Source organism: Podarcis pityusensis (genome assembly GCF_964106645.2).
Source record: "Podarcis pityusensis genome assembly, chromosome: W".
Taxonomy (NCBI): Eukaryota; Metazoa; Chordata; class Lepidosauria; order Squamata; family Lacertidae; genus Podarcis; species Podarcis pityusensis.
The window spans coordinates 11,713,884-11,741,337 of NC_138045.1; the positions used below are offsets into that span (position 1 = coordinate 11,713,884).

Below are 27,454 nucleotides of genomic sequence, written 5' to 3' on the forward strand. Positions count from 1 at the left end.
CTCTTTCATATCTATTTAATTCCATCCCATGTAGAGCAGATGGGGGGCTTGAGAGAGCAGGTACCAAGACACCGCTTAGGGGAAATGTAAGTTTCAAGGGTAAAAGGTAAGATAATAGCCATTTATCAAAGTTAGTTTGAATAGTACTGAGCTTGATACCGACTTTCTGCCCTTCCTCTTCCTTGGAAAAATACTTGTCACCTCATTTACCTGTACTATATCCCAAAAAAAACCTTAGGTGTGGGGTGAGGTAAAGCCACTTGGGGTTGATTGGTGTAAAATCCAGAGCAACACTGTTTCCAGCGGCAAATAACTTCCACCTTATGCCTGTTACTTTTGCTTTGTTGCTTTACTAAATGATCTGTAACCCCCTGCCTCTGCCATACCTGCTTAAAGTACGTGAAAGTGTTCAGCAAAAAATGCTGTGACCACACTTTATTTATTCCTCTTGAGTTATGAAAAATATGGGAAATGATTAAATATAAAAGCAATATAAAAGGATATTGCATACAAAACCAAGGAATCTGCTAAGCACCTTAAAGACCAACAAATTTACATCACAAGTTTTCATGACCTAAAACTTGCTTCAGCAGATTTATCGAATGAAGCAGGCTTTTAGTCCACACAATCTTAGGCTATTGCTTGTTGGTCACCAGACAGCTTCAGCATAAATACACCATTAGCACACAGGGGATAAGATCTGTTAACCTTTGCATCTAAGAATGACTGCTGCTCTACTTGTGAAGTGGCTAGGGTCACATAATAGGCTGGATGTACAACTGGGTTGACCTACTGAAGCAAATAATCATTTTAGAAAATTATTTTTTCCTGCCCCAGTTATTACGCAAGTCAACCGGTCAATTCATATTGGTTTTTATTAAATCTGCATACAGAACATTAATGCCAGCATACAGATGCAGAATTCAGGTATGAAAATTCTCAATCCTCTTCCACTGCCCAGAAGTTCCCAGTAAGTCAAGATGTATCCATTGTTTGCACTGTCTCATCTGCCACTTCAAGATCCAAGGGTGTAACTTTCGTATAGAGCACACCTGTAGTTCCCCTCTCACAGCTGTATCGCCCTTGCCTGTTTGAGGGTGGAGGGGGAGAATAGAGAAGCAATTACAGAGAGTAATGTGTGTCTGCCAGAAATCCCACTAACAAGGGGGGCAGATGGAGATTGAGATATATACTTAGATCTAGTTGCTGTACTGAGTAAAGTTGCCCTTTTCCCAAATAGAACACAGCAAGTTAATCACCCACTTCTGACTACCACACAGAGGAAACAAACCACAAGGCCCTGAGTTACAAGTCACAACAAGCCAGACTCCAGCTTATTTCCTCTGCTGCAGGGCAGTTAGACATGGGCCAAGAGGGAGGCATCTGTACACATAGATTAAAATACAACTGTTTAATGCTGCATGTGAATACATTCTAAGACAAAGTTATTGGAAAGGAAGACTCCATTTTGGAGCAGAAAGTCAAGTTAGAGCTTCGACCCCTGCCAAGAGCACCTCATTCTGTATTTGTAACCCATATCCCTCTTGCACTATGGCTTTTGAAGAACCTCTCCTGGACAGAGAGAATGTCAGTGCCGCCAGTTAGCCCAGTTGGAGGCTATGAGTGGAAACCCCAGGTGACCTTTCTGGGAGTTGTGGATTGCATTAGGACAGTGACCCAGAAAGCTGATTACAATAAGCCTTTTCTTTTTACAGAAGGTTACAAGCACAGGGAAAGTGGCTCCTGCAAAGACAGGATCCTTTTTCAAGGTCGGTAAGTAGTATGTTCCCAAATGGTCCTTTCTAGTCTTTGAAAGAAGTAAATAGCTGCTGCCATGCAAAATGATGCAGTTCTTGTTATTGCCCACATCCTAGTGCAACTCCAAGAATAACCTGGTGCACGGAACAGAATGGAAAACTGCACAGCAAAGTGGCTATTCCCTTGCAAACAAAAATTGAAAGTTCTTACTCTTCCCTACTTTGAAACAGCCATGTCCTTGGCAAAGACACAGCAGATGTACAGGGAATACTGGTCTCCCTAAAGGGTCACAATCCCAGCTACTGCCTTTTCACACCATACTATTTGCGCTGGACAATTGCACTTTAAGAACATAAGAACAGCCTCCTGGATCAGGCCAATTGCCCACCCAGTCTAGCATCCTCTTCTCACAGTGGCCAACCAGATACATGGAGGAAGCCCATAAGCAGAACATGAGCAAAACTGTACTCTGCCCACCTGCCATTACCAGCAACTTGTATTCCAAAGCATACTGCTTCTGACAGTGAAGGTAGAACACAGGCATCTTGGTTAGTAGCCCCTGGTAGCCTTAACCTCTCTTAAAGTAATCACTGCCTCCTGTGGGAACATGTTCCATAGTTTAACTATGTGCTGCATGAAGTACTTTATATATCCTGATTCTTCCAACATTCAGCTTCATTGCATGTCTATGAGTTCTGTTGTTGTTGAGGGAGAAAACCTCCCTAGCCACTTTATGTCATGCATAATTTTATAAACATCTATCAGGTCACCTCTTGCTTGCCTTTCCTGTGAACTTAAAAGTCTCAACGATATCAACCTGTTACTCCACCTTGATCATTTTGGTTGCACGTTTCTCAACTTTTTCCAACTCTACCCTTTTAAGGTGAGGGGACCAGAGCCGTTTATAGTATTTCAAAGGCAGTTCCACCATAGATTGGTATAATGACACAATGATGTTGGCAGTTTTATTTTAAATTCTTTTCCTAATGATCCCTAGCACGGAATTTGCCTTTTTCACAGCTGCCACACACAGAGTCAACATCTTCATTGAGCTATCGACTACAAACCCAAGGTCTCATTCCTGATCAGTCACTGCCAGTTCAGACCCTATGAGTGTATATGTGAAATTTAAAAAAAAATTGCCACAAAATACATCACTTTACACTTATTTACACTCAACTGCCTTTGCTCCTTTGCCTCCCTTTCACTCAGTTTGGAGAGGTCCTTTGGAGCTCTTCACAGTCTCAAATTGTTTTAACAAACCTGAACAATTTAGTATCATCAGCAAATTTGGCCACCTCACTGCTTACCCCGAAGCAAAGATAGTTTATAAACAAGTTAAAAAGCACAGGTCTCAATACTGATCCTTGGAGGTCTCCGCTTTCTACATCCCCACATTCTTTTCATATGGAGAACTGTCAATTTATAAGCAAGTCCCCATTTATGTGCAATCTATTTGTGCATGACTGCACACACGTGTGGTGCCAGGGACCCAGAAGAGGTATCTGGAAATGGGGAGCAGCGTGAATCCTGGCTCACAAGGACACCCACCCCAGGGCTCTGGGGAGGTTCTACTCACAAGCCAGGGGGTGGCAGGGCTTGCTCAGCTGATGTGCTGGGAAGAGGCAACTGCAGCTGCCAGGCAGGGAGGCCGAGTAGCTCAACAAAGCCCTGATGCCACCCTTCAGGCTCATTCATGAGTAAACCCTCCTGAAAAGGTTGTCTTTTGGCTCTGGGGTTGGTCTCCTCACAAGCCACCAGGTGCTCCCCATTTAATGCAATTTTGCGTATGTGTGCAGGGGCCCAGAATGGAACTCCCACATAAATGGGGAGCCACCTGTATTTCTACTCTCTTGGCTTCCGGCTATCTAACCATTTCTGATGTGCAGGAGGGCCTCTCTTCATATTCCATAACCGCTAAGTTTATCCAGGAGTCTTTGTGCATTTCTCTCGAAAAAACCCTTCGTTCCTATTAAAATGAACTCACTCCACTTTTGGAACTAGCAGACTTTCTCTTAGGCTGACAACTACTTCAGGCAGAACAATTCTTGTTGCATTTATTTTTCAAGAGTGTGTTTTAATTATCTAAGCTAGAACAGTGTGCAGCCTCAACAATTGGGATACGATTACCTGTAACATTTCAATTACAAGTGTTTGCACTCTGAAGGCATAATCTGCCTGTTCCTGGTACCTGAAGGTTTAACTCTCTTGTCTGTGGAAACAATTTAAACAGGGACACGCTCACCTTTCCCCCTTTTTGTTGGGCATATCGTAGGGACGGAGAAAGTCCAGCTTGTTCTTACTGAGGATGCAAATATCAATGTTACTGCCAGAGCCCAGATCGTTGTATATGCCAGCTGCTATGGCGTCTCTCACAAGCTGTTTGGCTTCTTCCTCCTAGGAAAAAAATTCAAAGTGGGTATCAGACATTTGCCCCCCCTTCCCATATTTCCAAGCAATTGCACAATGCCAGCCATCAGCCTCCATTGGAGTAATCATCTCCTGAAGCAAAACTTCCATAGAAACCAAATGCAGGACAGGATCTGTTTGAAAGGCCCAAGATCTTTTTGGTAGAACCTGCGCAACTGGAAATATTGCTCAATTCAAATAAGCAATGAAGTGTATCCATAAATGCTGTAACTATTCCAAGGAAGAGAACATCCAAACCAAAATCCACTTGGAAAAGCAAGCAAGGGAAGGAGGGAATTTTGATCTAAGGGATGAGTAATTTGTGGTCCTTCAGATATTTTTGGATGTGTTCAACAGCTGCTGGGAGTTGCAGTCCAGCATCATTATCCATATATGGTGCTTTCTGCAGAGGCCCCCAAGAGTCTCACAGCTCAGTTGTGACACAGGCAGAGAGGTCTGCATTCTGCTTGCCTCATTTGCTTCCACTGAACAAAATTACTGTTCAGAACACACTCAACCTAAGCTTTGTCCTGGTTCAGAATTAAAAGCAGAAACCACCCCCCTGTGAAAGATGGGCTTCCGGGATTTTTGTCATCAAATACGAGTCCTTGGACAAGCCTCAGACATGTTCATGTGACCCTATCTCAGCGACATTCCTCAGTTTAGAAAGAAAAAAGATGTACTGAAATAAGCAAACATAATACTTGATACTACCAGAAAAACAGAGGCATTCTTCCTCAGACTGAAAATACAGCTGCTTGCCTGCTCTGTGCCAAATTCAACACTATTTTAGCATGCTTTCAAAGCCATTTTACACGTTTAAACTGACAAAACCAAACTCCATTTTACCAAATCAAGTACCACCTACCACCATCAGGCCCATGTAACATTTTTAACATCCATTTTATTAAATCCTATTAATTAAAAAACAGTTGCATACGAGTGGAATATTGTTTTTGCTCAAGAATGGCATTGTGAAACATTGCTCAGGAAAAACTGGCCCTGCATACATGCCACATATGCTAATTTCTACCACCGAATGAAGTTCTTAAAGCTGCAAAACAGAGGTGTATATTGAATGTGCTGACAGTCGCAGTCTTAACGATGGTAGCACAAATGACGCAGGGCAATAATTAATCTAAAAAAGTACCCTAAAAGTTCTGAGTATATAAAAGGAGCACTTCCTCCTTTATGGTTACAAAGCCCAAGCTAACTGGGAATATTCTTCTCTGGGGCCCACGGCTGCTCCTTAAATGAGATTACAGTAAGAGTGATGGACTGTAATACAAGTCAGCTGTGACAAGCAGCCCTTTATGGAGCGCTCGGCTTGCCTCCATTGCTGCATCACGCAATGGGTCCCAAGGCTCCAATGTGCTCCTCCATTTACCGCCACATGACAAATGGGCAGCACTTGTAAAAGGCACAAAGAGGTCTGGACCAGCCATGTAATGGTCACCACAGATGTGCCAAACTGCTGGAGGGGGGCACAGCAGACCCCCAAGTTCATTAAACTGACCAGTAATGGATCTCTCAAAACGTATCTGAGGAATTGAACAGTAAAGGCTAAAATAAATAACTCAGCATGAAGGCTCATCCGAAATGGTGTTTGATAAATTATTTATAACTGAGGACATTGTCTGCATTTAATTTTGGAGCTACTGGTAGCATCTTTAAAAGATGATTTATGTGCTGTAATGCCATTAAACTCTATATTGGCCCACTGCTGGCTGTAAAGTCTGCTGAGATTTAGAGAATGAGTTTTAAACTGTCACTGCAACATCATAGTAGAGAGAGGATGGTATTAAATCTTTACTTTAAACCCGTTGTCAGGAGAGTTGCATTTTGTAGATGCTCCAAAACTGATAGATTACCTCCCTCTCCGACAGCAGTGGCAAGAGTCCCAAAGTCAGGTCTGTTTCTCCCCTTCCCCATCCCCAGCACACAACATTTCCACATTTGTTTTACATGTAAGTGCCTTGGTCACTTCACTGATTTGCAGATGGAAGAGTATAGAGCACCCAATTTGTGGTGCCAGTTCTCCACTCCATCCAATGCTTTTCACACAAGTTCCTAAGTCATTAAGAAACACAAGTTTTGTAACTGGAGAACACTGCTGTCTGCTATCACAAAGGCAGGAGACCAGTGGCAGAGGAAATCAATGTGAGGTCACCCCACATACACAAAGTCTCTAGTTGCTAAAATTAAAGAGACAATTTCCTACAGCAGGGGCCCTTTAGATGTTGGACTAAAGCTTCCATCATCCATAACTACTGCCCCATGCTGGCTGGGGCTGGTAGAAGTCCAACAACATCTGGAGGGCCACAAGTTTCCCTTCCTCCCCCACCCCACAACACACGGAATCATCTAGCATCCATGGAAAGGTGGTGATCCAAGGTGCATTTATTTACCCAGGAATCCAAGTGAGCTTGGTGGGACTTACTTCCAAATCAACATTCATAGGATAGCACTGAAAACTTATTTTGCGCACAGTACCTCAGCTGTATTAATTTAAAAGCAGTGATGGGTATAAAAAAAATCTCAGTACAAGATATACACTCTCATATTAATTTAGTGAGTTACATAATAAAAGGTCAAACTTGTTCATGAACTGATTCATTGAAGGACCCATAAAAAATAATGCAGCACAGAAGCTTATGCTGCCATACAAATAATTTTCAAAATGGGCACCACTTTAGCCAAGCTGACTAGATTTACTCCTGTACTGACCTTCACCCAATTAAGCAATTTCTTCCTTGCATCCAGAAATAGCTGGATGAAGTGACCCTAACCCGGCCTCCAGCATACAATGCTACAGCAAGCTGTGTACATTTGTGAAGCATTTTACCTCACTGGTGATTTTCCTAATGCAGTAGCCAGGCTGTTCTAGTTACCATTCAGCAGCAAGGAGTAAAAGCATTAGGAACACAAAAGATTCACAACTTCCCAGTTCCACACGGGGAACTGAAAGGTGGTAGCTTTCCATGTTACAGACCAAATGCCATGTGAATGTTTGCTTCAATGAGGCAGGAAATCAAACAGGTGACGTAACCACACAGTAATCTTCCAGATCTCAAGGCAAGAGAAATTATGAGGTCATGGGTCCCCCACTCTGTTTGAGAATTTTAACATCTAGGAGTGGGGGGGGGGGTGTTGTCTAGGTTGCCTATATAACTATGACGGACACCATAGACACACAAGTTTTGGCAACAATAAATAAACAAGAGGTTGTTTATAGAATCATAGAATCATAGAGTTGGAAGAGACCACAAGGGCCATCAAGTTTCATCACGAGAATTCACCCCTTGTATGGGGGCTGATATTTGAAGTGCGCTTTGCACAACAATAAACTTTGCATGCATGGATGAGACTTCCTGGCAGTAATGCTGGGCCTTGACCATCAACATGTGTGCTGCTACAGCTTATCCTTGGCTCACATTCTGGCACAGCAAACCTTCAGGCTGTTCTGTTAACTACATTTTACAAGAACACAGGTGCTCTGCAACGGGTTACTGCAGGTAGGAGCTTTTCAGAGAAGCAAGGAAACATTACTACTTCAGCCACGCCACGCACCATGCAAACCTACCTTTTCTGACATAACAATAAAGTTGAAAAAAGAAGATGAATCTCCAAATGGAATCACAAGACACATAGGTCAAAAGTTCAATATAAGAGTCCTTGTCTTTGGGGCATTTAGCAAAAATGCCATGCTGTATGATTTGTCTTCTGCACATTGTAAACATCTAAAAATAAATTGTAAACAAACACTCAAATGTGTTAATGTTGAATTGGTCAACTGCTGATGCACATGCAGTGAAAATAACTTTAAAAATCTTGGTGCCATGGTCACTAAAATGTGTAGAAAATTAATATTTTTACTGTCAAGATTAATGCAGCTCCTTTGTTTGCTAATTGTCAGAATATCTTGATAGAGCTTTTAAAGGGCAGTGGTGTTCTTCAAGACCATCACATCACAGATAAATTATTCAAAGGCAAACTGTCCTGCACCCTCAGGACAGTTTGCCTTTGAATAATTTATCAGTGATGTGATGGTCTTGAAGAACACCACTGCCCTTTAAAAGCTCTATCAAGATATTCTGACAATTAGCAAACAAAGGAGCTGCATTAATCTTGACAGAAAAAATATTAATTTTCTACACATTTTAATGACCATGGCACCAAGATTTTTAAAGTTATTTTCACTGCATGTGCATCAGCAGTTGACCAATTCAACATTAACACATTTGAGTGGTACAGAGATTTACCAAATATTGTTCAGTCTTTTCACAGGAGCTGTCATCATGCAACCTGTTATGCTACTAAACCTTCCAAGAATTTGTGCTAGAGAACACCCATCTAAAAAGGGGTACTTCATTCTGACCAAGATAGAGCCTCCCTTCATAGTTAGAAAAGCACACACACAAACAGAATTAAAGCCTTTTTGCCATCCAAACCCACATGCACTTGGTAGTCCATGCTATCTACAGTAGTCAGAGCAGGATACAATTCTCTCCCTCCCATAAAACCAGATTAGCCAATAAAACATTTGTTTTTTTCAACTAGGGAGGGGCGTGTTCCCTGGCTGAAAGATGAAGGAGAATGAATGTGGCAAGACTGGAGGGGATCCTCACTTCAATTCTTCCATATAAATGTGGTTATAAGCGGTTTCAAAATGGAAACTTGCTTCTTTCTTCTGGTCAGAGGACAGAGCAAGCTGCTCTGTCTAAAGCATTATTAATATAGTAATGGTGATGATTTTTGGATGAAGAGTGGTATGGAAATGAATAAACCAGTAAAATCATAAATAAATGAAAAGACTGCCAAGGCAGTACAGTCAGGTGTGAAGACCCTGGGGCAAATGGGGCAGCCCCTCTTTTGTGATGCTTCTGCACCTTGACAAGTGACACCACAGGCACACAAAGTATTGGTCTTCTCCATTCTCAACACATCCATTCCCAATCAAGAATAAAAGCTAAGAATTGCTGGGTTAGCACTGGCCTGCTAATCTGAGTCTTGTGAACTCTGCGAGGGTGACACAGGAGCCTGGCCTATCTAGATGTTCACTGTGACTAAAGTAGCGATATTACCAGGATAGAAGCAGTTAAGATCCAACTCATTAATACAATCACCCATCAAGTAAAAATGTTGGGTTGAAGGTGATTCCTTTCCCAAGACAAGCTGTCGACTTCAACTGAGTGCTGAGTCACATTTTGCTCTTCTCTGTGAGGATAAATAGAATCTCCAAGAGCGAACACCTCTGGCAAGGGACAGGTAGGGGCTCTTCCTTCCATTACTTTGTACTGGGCTTCCTTCAAAGGACTCAGAAAGCAAAGTCCATTGTTTTCAGACACTCAGAGGCAGTAGCATCAGCTACCACGGCCAACCAAAATTAATGGATTCCTGTTTATGCTCAATTCAGCAGCCAATTAAAAATGCAGCTTGGTTGTGTACATGACAATTGTTTAAATCAGGTTGGCCTTTAAGCAACTAGAAACATACTATTTCTGCTCCCATTTTTAGCCATTCTGCTGTTTCAACACACAAATATGGTACAGTAGTACCTCTGGTTACGTACTTAATTCGTTCTGGAGGTCCGTTCTTAACCTGAAACTGTTCTTAACATGAAGCACCACTTTAGCTAATGGGGCCTCCTGCTGCTGCCGCGCCGCTGCCGCATGATTTCTGTTCTCATCCTGAAGCAAAGTTCTTAACGAGAGGTACTATTTCGGGGTTAGCGGAGTCTGTGACCTGAAGCGTATGTAACCCGAGGTACCACTGAGTACTGAGGATTTCACCCTTGACAAGCTGGGAGTAGAGAACCACTAAGCCACAAAAAGTGACTTCAATGCCAGTCTCCACTTAAAAAAACCCTCAAGGGCACAGAATGTGGCTTTGTGAAGAACATGCACAGACTGTTGCGTTGTTTAGTCGTTTAGTTGTGTCCGACTCTTCGTAACCCCATGGACCAGAGCACACCAGGCACTCCTGTCTTCCTGCAGTTTGGTCAAACTCATGCTGGTAGCTTCGAGAACACTGTCCAACCATCTCATCCTCTGCCGTCCCCTTCTCCTTGTGCCCTCCATCTTTCCCAACATCAGGGTCTTTTCCAGGGAATCTTCTCTTCTCATGAGGTGGCCAAAGCACTGGAGCCTCAGCTTCAGGATCTGTCCTTCCAGTGAGCACTCAGGGCTGATTTCCTTCAGAATGGATAGGTTTGATCTTCTTGCAGTCCATGGGACTCTCAAGAGTCTCCTCCAGCACCATAATTCAAAAGCATCCATTCTTCGGCGATCAGCCTTCTTTATGGTCCAACTCTCACTTTCATACATCACTACTGGGAAAACCATAGCTTTAACTATACGGACCTTTGTTGGCAAGGTGATGTCTCTGCTTTTTAAGATGCTGTCTAGGTTTGTCGTTGCTCTTCTCCCAAGGAGCAGGCGTCTTTTAATTTCGTGACTGCTGTCGCCATCTGCAGTGCTCATGGAGCCCAAGGAAGTAAAATCTCTCACTGCCTCCATTTCTTGCCCTTCTATTTGCCAGGAGGTGATGAGACCAGTGGCCATGATCTTGTTTTCAGATTACAGACCCAATAATCACCCATACGTTTCACTTTTGCACTCATATCGTAAAGAGCCAGGCACAAAATATCTGGAAACACCAGCATTTGAGGAAACATCAGTTACGTGTTTAACACATCCTGCAGAATTCATGCAATTACATCCACAAGGCACAGGTGTCAGACCTGTACTGATTTTTCCATGAGAACATAGGTAAACACATTTTACAGTTTTGTGTCTAACTCAAGTTTTGTGCATATTTATTAGCATATTTATTAGCACAGAAACAATACTTTGGATAATCCCCACAGAAGACAACAAAGTGACTCTTCAGACTGTTGTGGCATTGCTGTAACTGAAAACCAACCATTAAAGATCATTCAAAGGATTAAAGACTAATAAGCAACCCCATCCTACAAATCACACTATGCTACTATCACAATTACACAAATAAACAGTGGGAGTACAGGAGGCAGAGAGAATGTTTACCTCCATGTCAGGCTTGAATTTGTCTTCAAAAACTGCCATAGCTGCCAATGAACCTGAACCTGAAAAGAGCAAGAAGTTTTCATTTTAATTTTCACTAATGTTACGTCCAATACACCATTATGGTTTTCAAATGACAGAACAGAAAAGGCAACGATGAGACAAGAACTTTACAAATACTCATTTACATTCCTATACAGTGGTACCTCAGGATGCGAAAGGGATCCGTTCTAGAGCCCCGTTCGCATCCTGAATGGAACGTAAGACGCGACGGCGTGTGCCGCGTTTTGCCGCTTTCGCGCATGCTCGTGACATCATTTTGAGCGTCTGAGCATGCGGCGAAACCCGGAAGTAACGCACTCTGTTACTTCCGGGTTGCCACGGAGCGCAACCCGAACGCGCTCAACCTGAAGCACATTCAACCCGAGGTAGGATTGTACATTTGTTTTGCTACTTTAGAGCAGCATCTCTTATTCAAGCTCAATAACAAACAGAGCCTTACTCTGAAGAAAGGCAAGGGGGAAAAGCAGGTTGATAACTCATACCAAGATGGGAAGATGCAGTCTCATCCGCAGATGCCCACTAACAACCCCCAAGTTCGTAAAGAAGGAGGGGGTGGGGGCACTGGATGGAAAGCCCCCGAGGGAGTCTGGATCTCCCGGACGCTGTCCCCAGGAGCGCCCAAGTTCCATTTCTTAAGATAAAAAAATTGGATTTATGTTTTGCACATGCTTTGAGCGAGGATGGGGAAATTAATCTGCCAATTAAGCCAGCCACTGAGGTCCCTAAAGAGACAGAGTGGAAGGATAACATCTAAGCTGGTATGTTGGAATGGAATGGAAATGGGGGGGGGGTAAAGCTTTTTCTACTATAGGACTCAGATTTATTATAATACTTGGCAAAAAACCCCAGAAAAATCATTTACATCATTTATAGCAAGCGAGAATGAAAAGTTTATATTCGTTGATATAAATATGGCTTTAAACTATAAACTGTGTGGAAATAACAATATTATATAATTAAAGATTTTGATCTTTGAATTGTCTGGAAGAAGATAAAAGATTCCGCAATTGTTGATGTTAGACAGAAGCAGGATCTCATTAGCTGCTGGAGAGATGTTAAAAAATTTTGGACCGTTTCCTAGAATGAGTCGAAGGAGTGATGACACAGTTTTAATTTGGAAATCCGCCATGATGGAATAAGACCGAGCTGCAGAGTTATAAATAGTCATAGGGGGAGGTGAGCTCTTAATATGTCATTATATTTGTATTTCAAGCATGATTTGGTAAATCTCCCCTGGAAAGGCTAATGTTTGATGCAACCGGTCTGGGAAAATTAATGAGCAGACGCCAAGAATTGTTTCATTGGAACTGAGAGCAGATAGCGGCTGCCAGCAGCGAAAATATTTTTGGATTGATTCGGCAGAAATACCAGTGGGTGAGGAGATGTTGCATGGACAGAGGGGTATCACACAATTAAATCCACACAGAAACATACGATTTTATTTCAACTCACCTGTGGAAACAACTTGGAGACAGTGAAAGAAGGAAAACAACAGCAAGATTTAAAGGAACTATTAGAAATGACTGGCAAAAGCAGCAGAAACATGAGATGATCAGAGCCCCCCCCCCCCCCCGAACTCAAGCATTTGTTGTTGTTGTTGTTTAGTCGTGTCTGACTCTTCGTGACCCCATGGACCAGAGCACACCAGGCACTCCTGTCTTCCACTGCCTCCTGCAGTTTGGTCAAACTCATGTTCGTAGCTTCGAGAACACTGTCCAACCAACTCGTCCTCTGTCGTCCCCTTCTCCTTGTGCCCTCCATCTTTCCCAACATCAGGGTCTTTGCCAGGGAGTCTTCTCTTCTCATGAGGTGGCCAAAGTATTGGAGCCTCAGCTTCACGATCTGTCCTTCCAGTGAGCACTCAGGGCTGATTTCCTTAAGAATGGATAGGTTTGATCTTCTTGCAGTCCATGGGACTCTCAAGGGTCTCCTCCGGCACCAAAGCATGGGAAGTCCCAATAATAAAAAAATTATAATTTGGCAGAATATTTGGATTATTTGATATGTATATGTAATAGTTTGGAATATTTAATGTGATTTGATTGGATTGTTAAATTGGAAAATCTAATATATATATATATCTATACATATATATATATATATACAGATATATAGATATAGATAACTCATACTAAGCTCCCTGCGGAAGCTGTACCAGGGTTTAGTGGGAGCACGTTCAGCTTTTATTTCTTGAACCCCAGCCCCCTTCCCAAATGCTTTTGAAAATATTCTCAATATCAAAAGTGAATAGTGGTGTGGTATGGGAGAGAGGGTGGTGGGTGGTCCTGCTGTTCAAGGCAAATAAAAAAATCCTACTGGGTATGACCAAGCCTTTAGAAGCACCAGAAGCACCCCTCTAAATCCTGGAGTTGTTGTTTTTTTATAGATTGGGGCAGCATTTCTAGAACAGCTGAGATATTTTCTAGAAAAATATATACTGAGCCACGTATGACCAAGCCAGAAGCTCTGAGAAGAGGCAGACTAGGGCTTTAAAATCATTTGGATCAGCTGAAAGGAACAGATTATTTCAGTGGGTTGGTTTAGCACATGCACAGAAAGATATAGGAATCCGGGTGGCCATTCAGTCTCATCTACCCCAGTTCAATTGTGTTTTATTTTATTGGTTTCTGGATTGTTTCTAGTTTGCACTATAAAACAGTAAGGCAGAGCACACCAGAGTGGCAAACATGAATCACACACAAAGGTTTAAACACACACATTTGGCGATTTCAAGAGCTGTCCTACAAAAATACTAACAGAAGAACCCCCCTTCCGATGTCAGCTCCAGGCATTACAAGTCCATGCAAAGAGCGGCTATGAACTATTTGGCAATCTTAAATAAGCTTTGTTCAGAAGAGAATGTGAATCTTCCCTGCATAGACATCATCATCATGTTTCAGTGCAGCCCAGACAGTATTTCAGGATGATCTGCTTTTGGAGACGGAATAAAGTTAGCGACAATTTTTTTATACCAATTAGATTTTTTTGGCATTTATTACTTTTTAACTTGTTTTGCATACCACTATCTGTTTAGCTGGGTCACCCAGAAAGCCATATTTTCCATTTAAAATGATTTGTATACATCACTTGACCACCTCAATGGTTTAGTAAAGAAAAAGGCAGCGATTAAAGAGTTTCAAAGGAGGTGTCCTGCTGATTTTATTAAGTCTGCTGAATGTATAATGAAAAGGGAGACGCTGATAGTGACATTGCTGAGAAAATACAGACTATCTTATCTGAACCATTTAAGGAGGTCCAATTATAGATCAAATTTAAAGGGTAGAGGCAGATTTACAGACACAAATCAATGAACATGGTAATTCCAGCGAATGTGACAAAGACTCCTCCTGTTATGGAATATTGCTGTGGTTGAGGATCATTACCTTTACAGTACCAAATACATCACATTTATAATAATTTACTATTTGTACCCCACCCATCTGGCTGGGTTTCCCCAGCCACTCTGGGCAGCTTCCAACAAAGATTAAAAATACATTAAAATGTCACACATTAAAAACTTCCCTGAACAGGGCTGCCTTCAGATGTCTTCTGAATGTCAGGTAGTTGTTTATCTCTTTGACATCTGATAGGAGGGCATTCCACAGGGCGGGCGCCACTCCCTAGAAGGCCCTCTGCCTGGTTCCCTGTAGCTTTGCTTCCCGCAATGAGGGAACCACCAGAAGGCCCTCGGCGCTGGACCTTAGCATCCGGGCAGAATGATGGGGGTGGAGACGCTCCTTCAGGGTTTACAAAGCATCTTCTTATACTCCAGGCAATGGCTATTTTTTTTGCCTCGGAGCCACGTACAGCTCCATTTTCAAAAAGGTAGGAATGGGAAACAAAAAGGAATTCTTTGCAAGTGACGAACAGGAGAGGAGAGCAACATGCACAAAATATGCCAGCTGCCAAAAATAGCAAAGAAGAAGAACTGTGCTGAACCACAAGGAGGTCAAAGTGAAGTCCTGTAGTGCTGCTCTGGATGCAGTTTATGAGGCGAGCCTTATTGCCAAGCTCCCCACAACAGGAATAAGCAGAATCAGGTGGAATTAAGAGGCAAGCAAGGTGTCTGGAAGAGCCTCACATTGGAGTTTTAACAGGCAAGACAAGAGCTGTAATGTGCCAGAAGAAATATTTTACAACAATCTGTTTTTTATGTAATTTATATCTAGGCCTTCCTTCTGAAACAGCCCATTTTGCATTCACATGCTAGCAAAATTCCCAACATTTTGGAAGGCAGGGGATGAGTAGGGCGTGAATAGAGAACATACTGTAAAGATATATACACAGACAGCAAGTTATCACCAGCCCGTTCCCCAACCAGGTTCTGATTCCCATCTTTGCAGCTGCAGCACTCTCATTTTTGACTTTCAAAGAAGAGCCTTAATGGATTCAAAGACTGGATATTGCTGGGGGGGGGGGGGCGCACACCCTATCTTTCACCCCAAGCACTCGTCAGCTCACTCTCGGGAGCAGAGGAGGTGGAATGTCCAGGAACTATGTTCTCAACTATGGGAGGCAGCCTCTTTCTGCACAGCTTCACCCCTGGTTTCCCTTTTCTTGATCATGCTGGTGTGTGACCAAGACACAGAGCTGGCATTTTAAACAATGGATATCATGGCATATAGCTTGGCAAAAACTACACAAAAGTGTTAATAAAGTAAGAGGCACTAAACCAGAACATTGGGTGACAAGCCTGGGTAACAGACCCTCGCTTTCCCAAAGCACCACAAAATACTCAAGGCAGCTTCAGCAACTAGCTCATGCTCTTCAACGCCAGAAGCCCGCAGTCAACAGGCCTGCATCTGGGGACAGGAGCTGCATGTAGCTCTTTGGATGCCATGTGCCCCCCAACACTGAAGAGAACTGCACAACACTGGTCACAAGGCAGTCTGCGTCTGCGAGAGAATGCTTTTAAAATGCCTGATGCAGCACCTGCCCCTACACCAGCCTACAACCATCTTACAACCTGCTGTGGGCCAGGCTCTTATTGAGCATGCTACAAGCAAAGGAGGAACGTGCCTCTTGACGTGGCATTTCAATTGTGGAACATCCCCACATAATTTCATAGGCACCAACTTTGTCATCTTTCACAGTGCCAATTCAAAACTTTCCTGCTTGCTTGAGCTGCTTTGCGTGTGTAGTCCCCCTATTATATTTTGCTGCCTTGTAAAGTTGTTTTGGCTGTATTGTATACGTGGGGCTTTTGTGGTTATATGGCCACTTTTGGTCTTATTGTGCAAATATCTTAACTGATAAGGGGTGGTGTCAGGGAACTGCCATCAGCTCAGAGGCGAGAGGGTGTGACAGGTGTCAGAGGGCCAGAGGGCCAAGGGCAGCACCGGCGGGTTTACTGGAACCCTTACCGACAACGGGGAGACCCTGGGAGGTGGTGTCCATAGATTTCATGACAGATCTGCCCAGGTCACGAGGAAAGACGGCAGCGGCGGTCAACCTGCTGACCAAAATGTGTCACTTCATGGCATGTTCCCACGCGGTGACAGCCGAGGAAACGGCCAAGCTGTTCGTGGATCACGTCTTTCGACTGCATGGGACCCCATTGAGGGTCGTCTCCGATTGCGGAAGACAGTTCACCTCACGGTTCCGGCGTAAACTCATGAGCCTGTTGCAGGTAGAGGTGAGCTTCTTGACGGCAAGACACCCAGAAACCAACGGGCAAGCCGAAAGAGCCAATGCCATATTGCAGCAGTACCTACGCTGCTACGTCAGCCAGAGGCAGAACGATTGGGTGGAGAAATTAGCACTAGCTGAGTTTGCATATAACAGTGCTGAACATGTGTCCACGGGGATGAGCCCCTTTATGTCCAACTACGGGTGTCACCCCAGGGCCTTCCCAGGACGGGCGAGGGGGAATGGAGTGTTCCGGCGGCAGAGCAGTTTGCAGAAGAGATGGAAGCTTTGCACCAGCAGCTCCAACTGAACCTGGAAAGGGCCAAAGAGGTATATAAAAAGCAGGCAGACAGGCATCGCAGGCCAGGAGAGGTCATACAGGTCATACAAAGTGTGGTTGTCATCCCAGGGGTTGCCCTTAAGGGGGGTTTGCATAAAACTGCAGCCTAGACAGCTGGGGCCCTTTGAGGTAATCCATCAGGTCAACCCAGTGACATTCAGGCTGAAATTGCTGGACAGCATGAGAATACATCCGGTGTTTCATACGTCCTTACTTTCGCCTTATAGGGAGGGACACGGCTCCCCGGGAAGGGAGGAAGGGGTGTCCACCCATCCACACGTAGAGAGGGAACGCTGTAATGAAGTAACGGAAATATTCGATTCCAGGTGGAAAGGGCACCAGATAGAGTACTTGGTGGCCTGGGAGGGGGAACCCAGCTCAGAAAATGCGTAGGTTCCTGCAGGCTCCATCACAGAGGAATATCTGGTGGAGGAATTCCATGCTCTGTTCCCACACAAGCTAAAACCCCAAGGGAGGTTCTTTGACGAAGTGTTTGGACCCACGGACGATGAGGGGGACTTCGTAGGCTTTCCATCCTCAGGGGGAGAGGACGGACTACGGAACGAAGTCGAGGAGCTGTCTGAGGGGGAGGAATCTGACTGGGACTTCCCGTCGGCAGGGAGGAACACGGGAGGATGGGAAGCAGTTTTTGAATCCACGGAGGACGACGACTATTCTTTCCGGGGTTCCCCCCCCCCTTCTACCAGAGTCCAGGAGGGGGATGCTGTTAGAGACCCCACCAATGGGGAGGGGGGCTTGAGGGGGGTGGGTGGATGTCAGGGAACTGCCATCAGCTCAGAGGTGAGAGGTGGAAGGGCACTTGGGTTACAGGGAGCCTCCGAAGATCGTGCGAAGCAGCTCTTCCTCCGGGGAGGAGGGAAGCCTCCAGTGGGGAAGGGATGCAGGGATCGGAAGATGCTAGAGAGAGCCGCAACACCGAGCCTGAGCAAAGTGGGGGGGAAGGCAGGCCCCCCTTTGCCAACGCCCTCTCTGCGCAGTCGGTTTATGCGCAGAGAGAGGAGAAGGATGGGGGTCAAAAGACTGTTATGCTGGGGAAAGTTTAAGGACCGCCCACTCCCAGATTCTGCTAGCGACTGAGCAGACATGGACTTGAGGCGCTCTGCACTGTAAATGTTTTTGTACAGACAATAAAGCCTGGAAAAGACCGGTGGGAGTCTTGCCTCTTCGCTCTCGAGCAACCATGCCGGCACCTAACAGGTGGTTTAAAAAATATTTTAAAATAAACTGATCAGGGCACATAAGTTTCTCAGTGCTACCTGCATTTAAATTAAAAACAGCCTAGAAATAAGTTCTACACCAATCTCAAAAGTGATTTTTTTTATTAGACCCAGAAAGAATAACAAGAAAGGGAATCTTTTCTGTGAACTGCCCTCTTTTCTGTAAACCGCCCTGAGATCTCTGGGTATAGGGCGATATATAAATAATAATAATAATAATAATAACAATAATAATAATAATAATATCTGAATGATGTTCTCTTTACAGTTACATTACAGAGTCACAGCATTCCTTTTTATACATCTGATGACCTAGAGATACTTTTTGTGTTTCAAAATGACCTTGCTGTCCCATATTTAACAGATATTGGACTTGTCCATTTGCACACTGCAGTTAGCAGCCTTTTGAACGTCAAACATTCAGTGAAGAGTGCTTTCTTTTACTAAATAGCCTTCTGCATCTTCCAGCACTCCTGTTTGCTGCTGCCACACTGGCAAACAATGCACTGTGAAGAGAGTAACATTTAGATTTCTCTAATCCATCAGTGCCAACAGTCCCTGACAGCGCACTTATTCACAAATGCTCATTGTTATTCAATTTGCTGCTCCTCCTAGGTAGATATCCAGTGCTCTCCACAGACCCATCGATCGGCATCATTTTTCACTCTGGTTCCTGGCTGAGAGGCCTGGTCTCTTGGTGGCATTGCCTGTGCAGCAGACAGACATTGCCAATGCATGAAGAGCTGATTTATGAATATGAAACAATACTGGTGCCAAGAGATCAGCCTTAGCCACAAGAGACCACCAGAATGCATCTTGCTGCTTCCCAAGTCTGAAGTACAGACTTCAACCCCTTTAATTGTATGCATGCATTTCATTATATAGCCATGGCCAGAAACGTTTCTAGACAAGCCAGCAATCAGATAATCTTGCATCGTTTGCTGAAACCCGCATTTGTCCTTTGTCAGCATAAACACTTTAATTTGATGTTTTCACTCCTGAGTAAGCACTGAGTATGTTTTAAATTCCTTCTAAGGAACGACACTGGTCTCTTATTTAGGAACAAAATGCTGGATTTCTATTCTTTGCCTGTTTTGAGCAACAATACAGAGGCCTTACATGCACACACATGTAAAATATTGCTTAAAACAACAAGAGAAAGGTATGGGGAAATTAGTATTCAGTTTGTAGATACATGGAGGAATCATGGAATAGCAATACTGCTGCCTTGTGTGTGCCTAACATCTGATCAAATATGAGCAGGTCTGAGTATTTACTATTCTGCTGTGATAGCTAATTCCTTCTGGCTTAAATATGTATTCTCTGCCACCAGACTAAATGTGGAGCTTGTCAAAATGTTGAGTTTAAAAATCATGCTAATATTTTGGCACATAAGAGATCAGTCAGCCTTCACAGGAGTACTAAAAACACAAACTGTGTTCATATTGCATCACATCTGCCCATTAAAAGGTTACGGTCCTTTCTTTCCAGAAGAGGCCAAAACTGGGTTGTGTCAATGTAGAGGCACTGCAAGACATTCATGTCTGTGCCAGTTATCCATCCCAAAAACAGAGCTTGAGAGCATGAATTTTGATGTCTGGTTTTATGATCATTTTAAGATTGTAATCCCTAAGCCTTAGGTATGCTGCACACTGCAGCAAGAAATTCATTCTTCAGTCTCTCAGTTTGCCATATCACATTTAAAACATGGCCCTACATTTGGACAAATTATTTAAACAGTAGATTGAAGTTGTCTATACTGAAGGCAGCCCTGTTTAGGGAAGTTTTTAATATTTAATGCTGTACTGTTTTTAACACTTGATTGGGAGCCGCCCAGAGTGGCTGGGGAAACTCAGCCAGATGGGCAGGGTATAAATAATAAATTATTTTTATTATTAATTATTATTATTATTATTACTACTACTACTATTATTGATATTTACCAGACCAGAGATTTGCACAATATACCCCATGTCATTCCTGTAATGAAGCATTGTCAGGTATGCAATAGCCCAACCCTAAGCACGTTTACTTGGAAACAAGTGCTGTGGAGTTCAGTGTGGTTTGCTTTTAAACATGATGGAATTGCAGCCTTCTTCTTCTCTTTTTAAAGGAATAGCAGCATGGTAGATAAAACAGACAGATTAATACTGTCAGGCTTCATAGGCTTAGAAGCCTATTCCCATTTAATGACAGCAGTCCTTACCAGTCAGATTTCTTTCACTGGGTGCAGCGAACAATATTCATAGGATAGCCATGCTCTACAGCTTCAAATAAAACAGGGTCAAAGGATTCCTGGTGCAAGGCAGACATGAATCCTGCAGTTTTGGGTCACTAATCATTCACTATACAAATGCAGCAAGGTTTATTGTTCAGCAGTTTAATAATTTATAAGTTTCAGGACACATTTATAAATATTAATCCAATTTCATATTTTATGTTAATTCATATAAGGGTCTGAATAGAATAATACACCATAAATCCTATAATAGCATTCTTTCAAAAATAGATTTCATGCACAGAATAATTTACTACTTTGTAGGGTACCATGGCACCTTCTATTGGTGTAAAAAAGCTACACTCTGTTCTAAGCATTTTGTACAACTCTGCTTGTCTATGCCCAGGACTCCAATTTTCCCTAACACTGGCATGAAAGAACATCAAAATCAACCAAACAGATGCAGTAATTTTGGAGTACACCTCTTCCATAATCTAACTAGGGCTATCTGTAATAGAGATGCTTCTATGATGTGTGTGTGTGTGTGTGCGCGCGCACACACACACACACACATCATTTCTTCGAGTAATTTAAGAAAAATGTTTGACCCTAGTAAACACAGAGGTGTTCTTTTTTTTGTACATATAGGCAGGCAAAGCATTAGAGCAAAGTGAAATTGGGGTCAGAATGAACTGAATCTATGTGAACAAACTCCATCAAACATCCATAGTAATAATAATAATAATAATAATAATAATAATAATAATAATATTTTTTAATTTATATCCCGCCCTCCCCAGCCGAAGCCGGGCTCTGAGCGGCTAACAACAATAAAATAATACAACATTCTAAAATCATTTCATTATAAAATTAATTCAAATCAAATTAATGGCAACCATTGGGCTAGAGTTCTGTGAAGATTGCCAAAGGAGGGAGTCAGGCTGTGCCCTGGCCAAAGGCCTGGTGGAACAGCTCTGTGTCTTGCATTTGCCTATTAACTATTGCATCCATTTGAAGAACAAAACATTAAATTAGACGCTCTCACACTCTCCACTGACAAGTGCTACACACCTGTATTTTCAGTCAGCTAACATTATTTTTGCTGCTGACAGCCCCTATATAAGCTACAGGGCTGCTTTAAGAAATCTGCAATCACCCTTACAGTGTAATTTCTCTAGTGGTTCTGATGGCATTTCAGAAACTTTGTGTGTGTTTGTTTTAATGTTCTGATGAAGAACCCCTACCTTGGGATTTGAATTAGCAAACCATTTGTCATTCAGCATTGAAGCTACACTCTGGGAGTCACTTCTCTGGCAAATGTGCACAAGCTGTATTTCCCATCTCCCCACCAAGCCATTTACAATTTGCCAATTATTTAAATTATTATTATTAGGCATCAAGAGATATGATCACACAGAGTATGAGATCCCTGTTTTACTTTCACTTTCTACAACGCTAATGACATTTCAGAATCACACACACAAGTAAAGATGAGGAAAGAAAAACTAATTACGACAGATTTCCACTAGTGGGCAGTGCAGTTACCTAAATTGTAACAGGGAAAGACTCACCCATTGTGACATAAGGCAATTTGTCAGTAGATCCATGAGGATAGATGCTGTAAAGATGGGCTCCAGTGACATCTACCCCACCCAGAACCAGGGCTGCACCAATGTAACCTTGATACCTGGAAGACATAAATGTGTTTAGCATAAGAGTGTGTGAACACCAGAAATGCATTCCAAACAGTGTTAGAAACTGGGGTATAAAAGCTAAGAGCCTAATGACATCTTAAACCTGCATTCCAGGCACTACAAGAATGCCTAGGTGCCTTTTCATTGGAAAAAAAGATTGTGGGGGATCTGCAAGCAGCGCAGCACCAAAAGAGCACAACCACAGCCAACTTGCCAAAGCAGGGGCAGGAGCAGGGCAAGCCAAGCCATGCAGTTCTGTGCAGTTTTCTCTCCCTCTCAAAATGCACACAAACACCAGTGGTGGTGGCAGTTTAAAGGCAGGGGCACTCCCCTCACCCTTCCTAGCAGAAACTATTTAAACCAATAAAAGGGAGCGGGAAAACAAGGGGGTTCCTTAAGAGTGTTGAAACGTCAAGACTCCTCTCATAAAACAGATGGGCTTCCCAGAGAGTAAAAAGCAGCTGCCCCAAAACCTGCACTCCCCGCCCCCCGCCCAGCTTATGCTGTGCAAACAGAAGTTGAGCAAAGAAGAAACATGGTGGCCGCGCACCAGGCAGCCTTCACCACTGGTTTGATTCACAGGGACTTGAAGCTTTCCCAAAGAAAGAGGGGTGGGGAGGAAGTGTTGCCTGTCTGCCCACCTGTCAGCTGCGCATTGCCCAAAGTCTCTGGCTTGCAGGACAGAGCGACCCAGCCAGAGAGACGTAGACACATGGTGTTGGCGGGTGGAGGCAGGCTCACAGAGCCGCATCTCTCTGGCCTTGCAAATTCAGCAGGCAGGAAGCAGCCCTTTACTCTGCAGTAAAGGGCTGCTTCCTGCTTGCCCGTTCTGCTAGGCCAGCGAATAGGTGGCATTCCTCACACAAGCCAGCCACCCATCCCCAGCAAGCAGCCACCCACACAGCAAAGGGGCACACTCTCTGCCTCTCCGCTGCCATTTTTCTGCCCCTCTCAGTAGGATGTGCCAGTGGCTCCAGACAGGGAGAATGGGCTCTGGAGGCTAGAAGGGTGAAAGCTTTTGGCAGGAAGGGCATGGAAGCAAAGGGCAGGAGGAAGTGAGGCTGGACAGCTGGGGCAACGGGGTAGTCCTCCCGACTCCCTCCCTTCACACAGATGCCACACAAAGTCTACATGCAACTGTGGTGTAGAGGAAGGGGCCATGCAATGAGGCACACTGAAGCTTCTGATTGTTTTCTCTTTTTTTTTTGCAGTGAGGGGTCCTTTCCAATTCATCCTCTTCCCTAGCAGCCTTGGAAGAGACTCTGCCCTGGAGATCTCGTTTTTGCATAATCCTGCCTCCCTCCCACCAGCCCACCCACCCTCCTCTCTCCCACCAGGCTCGCATTTGATTGACGTGATGGGGGTCACGCTCTTTCCCATGGTCAGCAGCTCATTGCTGGCAAGTCCAAGCCTTTGTGCAGAAGTGTGCAGTGGCCTGGCAGCCACGGCTAGATGGGAGGTATTTCAACACTTGTATTTCGGGGTGGTAACAAAAACAGCAGTGAGAAAGAACCACAATTAAGGCTGCTTTGGGCCCCAGGGAGACATTCCTTTAGCCCATCAAATAGTTCCCTGGGGAGCAAGCAGAAAGGGAACGCTTCAGTCCTAGGACACTGCCCTTGGCTCTCCTGCGCAGCCAGAGATCTTGGTCACAAATCACATAGCTGGAAATCTCATTTTGGTTGCTAGGTGGCGCTACTGAGTCGAAAAAGAGATTGGAGACTGGTTAATTTTGAATGCTGATGACAAACACAAAAATTTCCATTTTTAAATGCTGCCCTTGGAGGCTTCTGCTTGTAAAATTGTTTAAACACATACATATTTTAGAACATGCCACTCAGCTGCTGAACTTTCCCAACTACATGTGTCTGTATACTGCTTAACTGAATGAAGAGAGAAAGGGGAGGAGGCAAACAGTGGCAATAGCACTGCTTAGTCCACAAGCCAGTTACCTGAAGAGCATCTGCTTGAGCATCTGGTTGGCTGTGACCACCCTTGGAAGCCGTCCAGTTGAGAGCGAGTGGAGTTCGATGTTAGAAGAGATCAACTGAGTTGTCATTTCTGTGTCTGCAGCCGTTCCAGCCCCGCAACAACTGCAAACGTATTTACTTCATTTAGTAAACAAGCAGCTTCTGAATAATTATCTAGAAGCCATGGCCACACTTGGTTGGCAGCCGCCTCACAAACCCCCGGAACACATTTGCCACTCTATAGGAATCAAGAGCTAACTAGACAGTCTTAGTCCATTAAAGCAGGTGGTCATTCTCAGGAGAGGACAGAGAAAGCCCTTTGTGAAACATGAACAATTAAATACCCATGCTTTTTCTTCCTACTTTTCCCTGGTTCCCTCCATTAGAAACAAATACTTTGCAACTTTCCACTTCCAGAAAATCTGTGATCATAAGCAGGCCTAGAAAAAGGTTAGTAATATATATACTTACTAAATGTTTGGAGATATATAGTGTATTTTTGAACAGTTCTTGTCAGCAACAACCATCCCTTCAGTGGCTCTTGTATCTGCTCCAAGTACTATCCCATCCTAGATAAAGAAAGGGAGATGGCAATCCTATGCCCACTTTCCTGGAAGCAAGTCCCACTAAGCTTAGTGACACTTACTTCTGAGTAGACATACATAGGACGAACACTGAAAAAGCTGATATTACTGCAACAAGCATTAGGCCTCACCTTAAACACTACCCCAGCAATGGTGGTGCCAGTCTTGTGGGCTGTGGGAAGACGCAGGCCCTTCTTTGTGCCCTCCACTTCAAGCTGAGAATTCCTACAACAGGAGGTAATCATGAAAATGAGGCACTGGTGCTAAAAATTAAAAAAGTCTTCTCCATAAATAGTGTAAGGAGATCCTGACTACTCTAACTGCCAGAGGATGAGAAAGAAGTGAATGCAGCAAAAGGAACCAATGCAAGCACCAAGCCCTCCAACACCCCACTCCTCCCGATTTAATAAAAGGAAGAAAACACTGTCAGGAAGGTAACAACCTACCCCCATCGCTCCCTGAATCTGGCCCCCTGACTAGTTCATTATAGGACACACACACCCCGGAAGCTGGTCATGCATTTAAAATTTAACTCTTAGAAATTGAAGGTTATAAGTAGATCCCGCTAGAATGAAATCCAACCTTACTTACCTTCTAAGTAAGCCTGCCCAAGGGCTGTTGGCTACAACAGTGGATCGCTTTTGCATGCTCCACCCGCCCTATTGGGGAGCAGGCAAGTGTGTTTTCCCTTGGCATTTCAGCGCACACACAAGCAGTTTGGAGCAAAAACAACAACCCTCATGCTCCCCCCACCCCTGCAATTCTCTTCTACCACCACCACCACCACCACCACCACCCCCCGCTATAATTGGGGGTGGGGGAACTAGCAACCGTTTGCTCCTATGGGAGGAGCTACGATTTGGAAAAAAATGGGATTCATAGCACCGCAGTGTTGGAAGGGACCCGAAGAATCACCTAGTCCTAGTCCAGCTCCCTGCAAGGCAGGAATACGAAGCCGTCCCATGCAGGGATCGAACCTGCAACTGGGCAAACTTGGGATTATCAACATCAGGCTCTAAGCAACTGAGCCGCCCAGCAGGATAAAAAGGTGGATCTGACATCTTTCCGCAGGGCCCGCAAGATGGAGCTGTTCAGCCAGGCCTTTGGTCAGGGTTCAGCCTGACTCCCCCTCCCCTTTCATAAGCACTTGCATGAAAGCGGCTTCCCAATTTTTCTCACAGGCCCATACAAACACAAACAGCACAAATAGTTGGGCCTGGTGAGCATTTAAGGTCCCCAGCCCTAATCTGCGGGTTGCCATCTGATTGGATTTTATTCTGATCTTGATCTGATTTGAGGATGTATTTTAATTGATTGATTTTATGTTAATGTGTTATACATTTGATGTTGCTTGCTCTGAGTCCAGTTTTGGCTGGAGAGGGTGGGGTTTAAATAAAAATTATTTTTATTTTTATTATTCCCGTTTCCCCGCCCCCCCCCCAAGCAAAGAACCTGAGCGCTATTTTCACCCTCTGGCAGCTGCCTAGTTACTGAGGAGGAAAGAAATCCATTCGAGGTTAAGAAACCCGCAGGTTTAAGCTTTCCAAGAGGTGGATAGTGACGAAGCGACAGCCCTTCCTTCTCTCTTTGAGATAAAGGGCGGGGAGAGGCAAGGTCCCCCCAGCCCGCTCACCCCATGGGCGGCCCTTGGAGGTCTGGCTCAGCCACTTCCGAGGGGGGGCTCCTCCTCCCCCCTTCGGCCCCCGACCCCCCTCCGGGGAAAGAACGAAGCATCCGCGGATCCCAAGGCGGCTTAAGCGATCAGGCGAATAAGAAGACCGCTAAGGAAGATCCATGGGGAAACCGCAGCAGCACCGGCGCGCGCGTTACTTATTACCGTTGTTGTTTCAGAAGAGCCCTTTCTCTCCCACCCGCGTGAGGGCCTCGCTAGGCCTCGGAGCCGCCCCGCCGGGCCCCCACGCCGCCTCCCCCGCTCTCCCCCCGCGGCCGCCACTGACCGGGCGCAGTTGTGGAAGCTGAATCCTCCGGCAGCGTCGGCCAGCGAAGCCTGCAAGACGGAGAGCGTCGCCATCTTGCTCGGGCTCGATGGGTTTCCCCTCAGGCGGCGGCGGCGGAAGCAGAAGCGGCCTCGGCGGGATTGAGGGAGGAGGCGAGGAGAGAGAAGGGGGAGGTCGCCGCCCCCGCCGCTTCTGTCGATGAGTCACGCGGACGGCCCCGCCAGCGTTCCCGCCAAAACCTGAGGGAGGCGGAGGAGCCTCTGCGCTCGCCTTCCTCTCTGTGCTGCTGAAAAGGGACTTAAGGCCCTGCTTCATTCGTCGCGTTTAAACCACCCACCCGTCCAAATAAAAAGGTCTCTCTTTCTCATTTAAAACCCTGCGCGGGGCTTTCGATGATCCTTCATTCCGTTTTGTTTTCATTGATTGGTTAAAGAGGAGCAAAGGTTTCCTTTTAACAATTTCAACATAAGAAAATATCAAAACATATATTCATTATTCCCCCTTCCTCCCCATCTCCCCATCAAACCCTCCCTTCCTCACCCCCTCCAGAC

General features: G+C 44.5%; 1 protein-coding gene across 1 annotated transcript; it reads right to left on the reverse strand.

Moving 5' to 3' along the window:
- Positions 1–857: 857 nt before the first annotated feature.
- LOC308467754 (proteasome subunit beta type-7-like) lies at positions 858–27,035 on the reverse strand. Its single transcript, XM_080989464.1, has 8 exons — positions 26,904–27,035; positions 25,077–25,170; positions 24,833–24,930; positions 24,344–24,484; positions 22,269–22,384; positions 11,214–11,272; positions 4,004–4,155; positions 858–1,087 (listed from the first exon to the last, which is right to left on the reverse strand). The coding sequence occupies exons 1-8, from the start codon at positions 26,975–26,977 to the stop codon at positions 976–978; spliced, it is 846 nt and encodes a 281-aa protein (XP_080845590.1). The 5' UTR covers positions 26,978–27,035; the 3' UTR covers positions 858–975.
- Between the last annotated feature and the right edge of the window lie 419 nt (positions 27,036–27,454).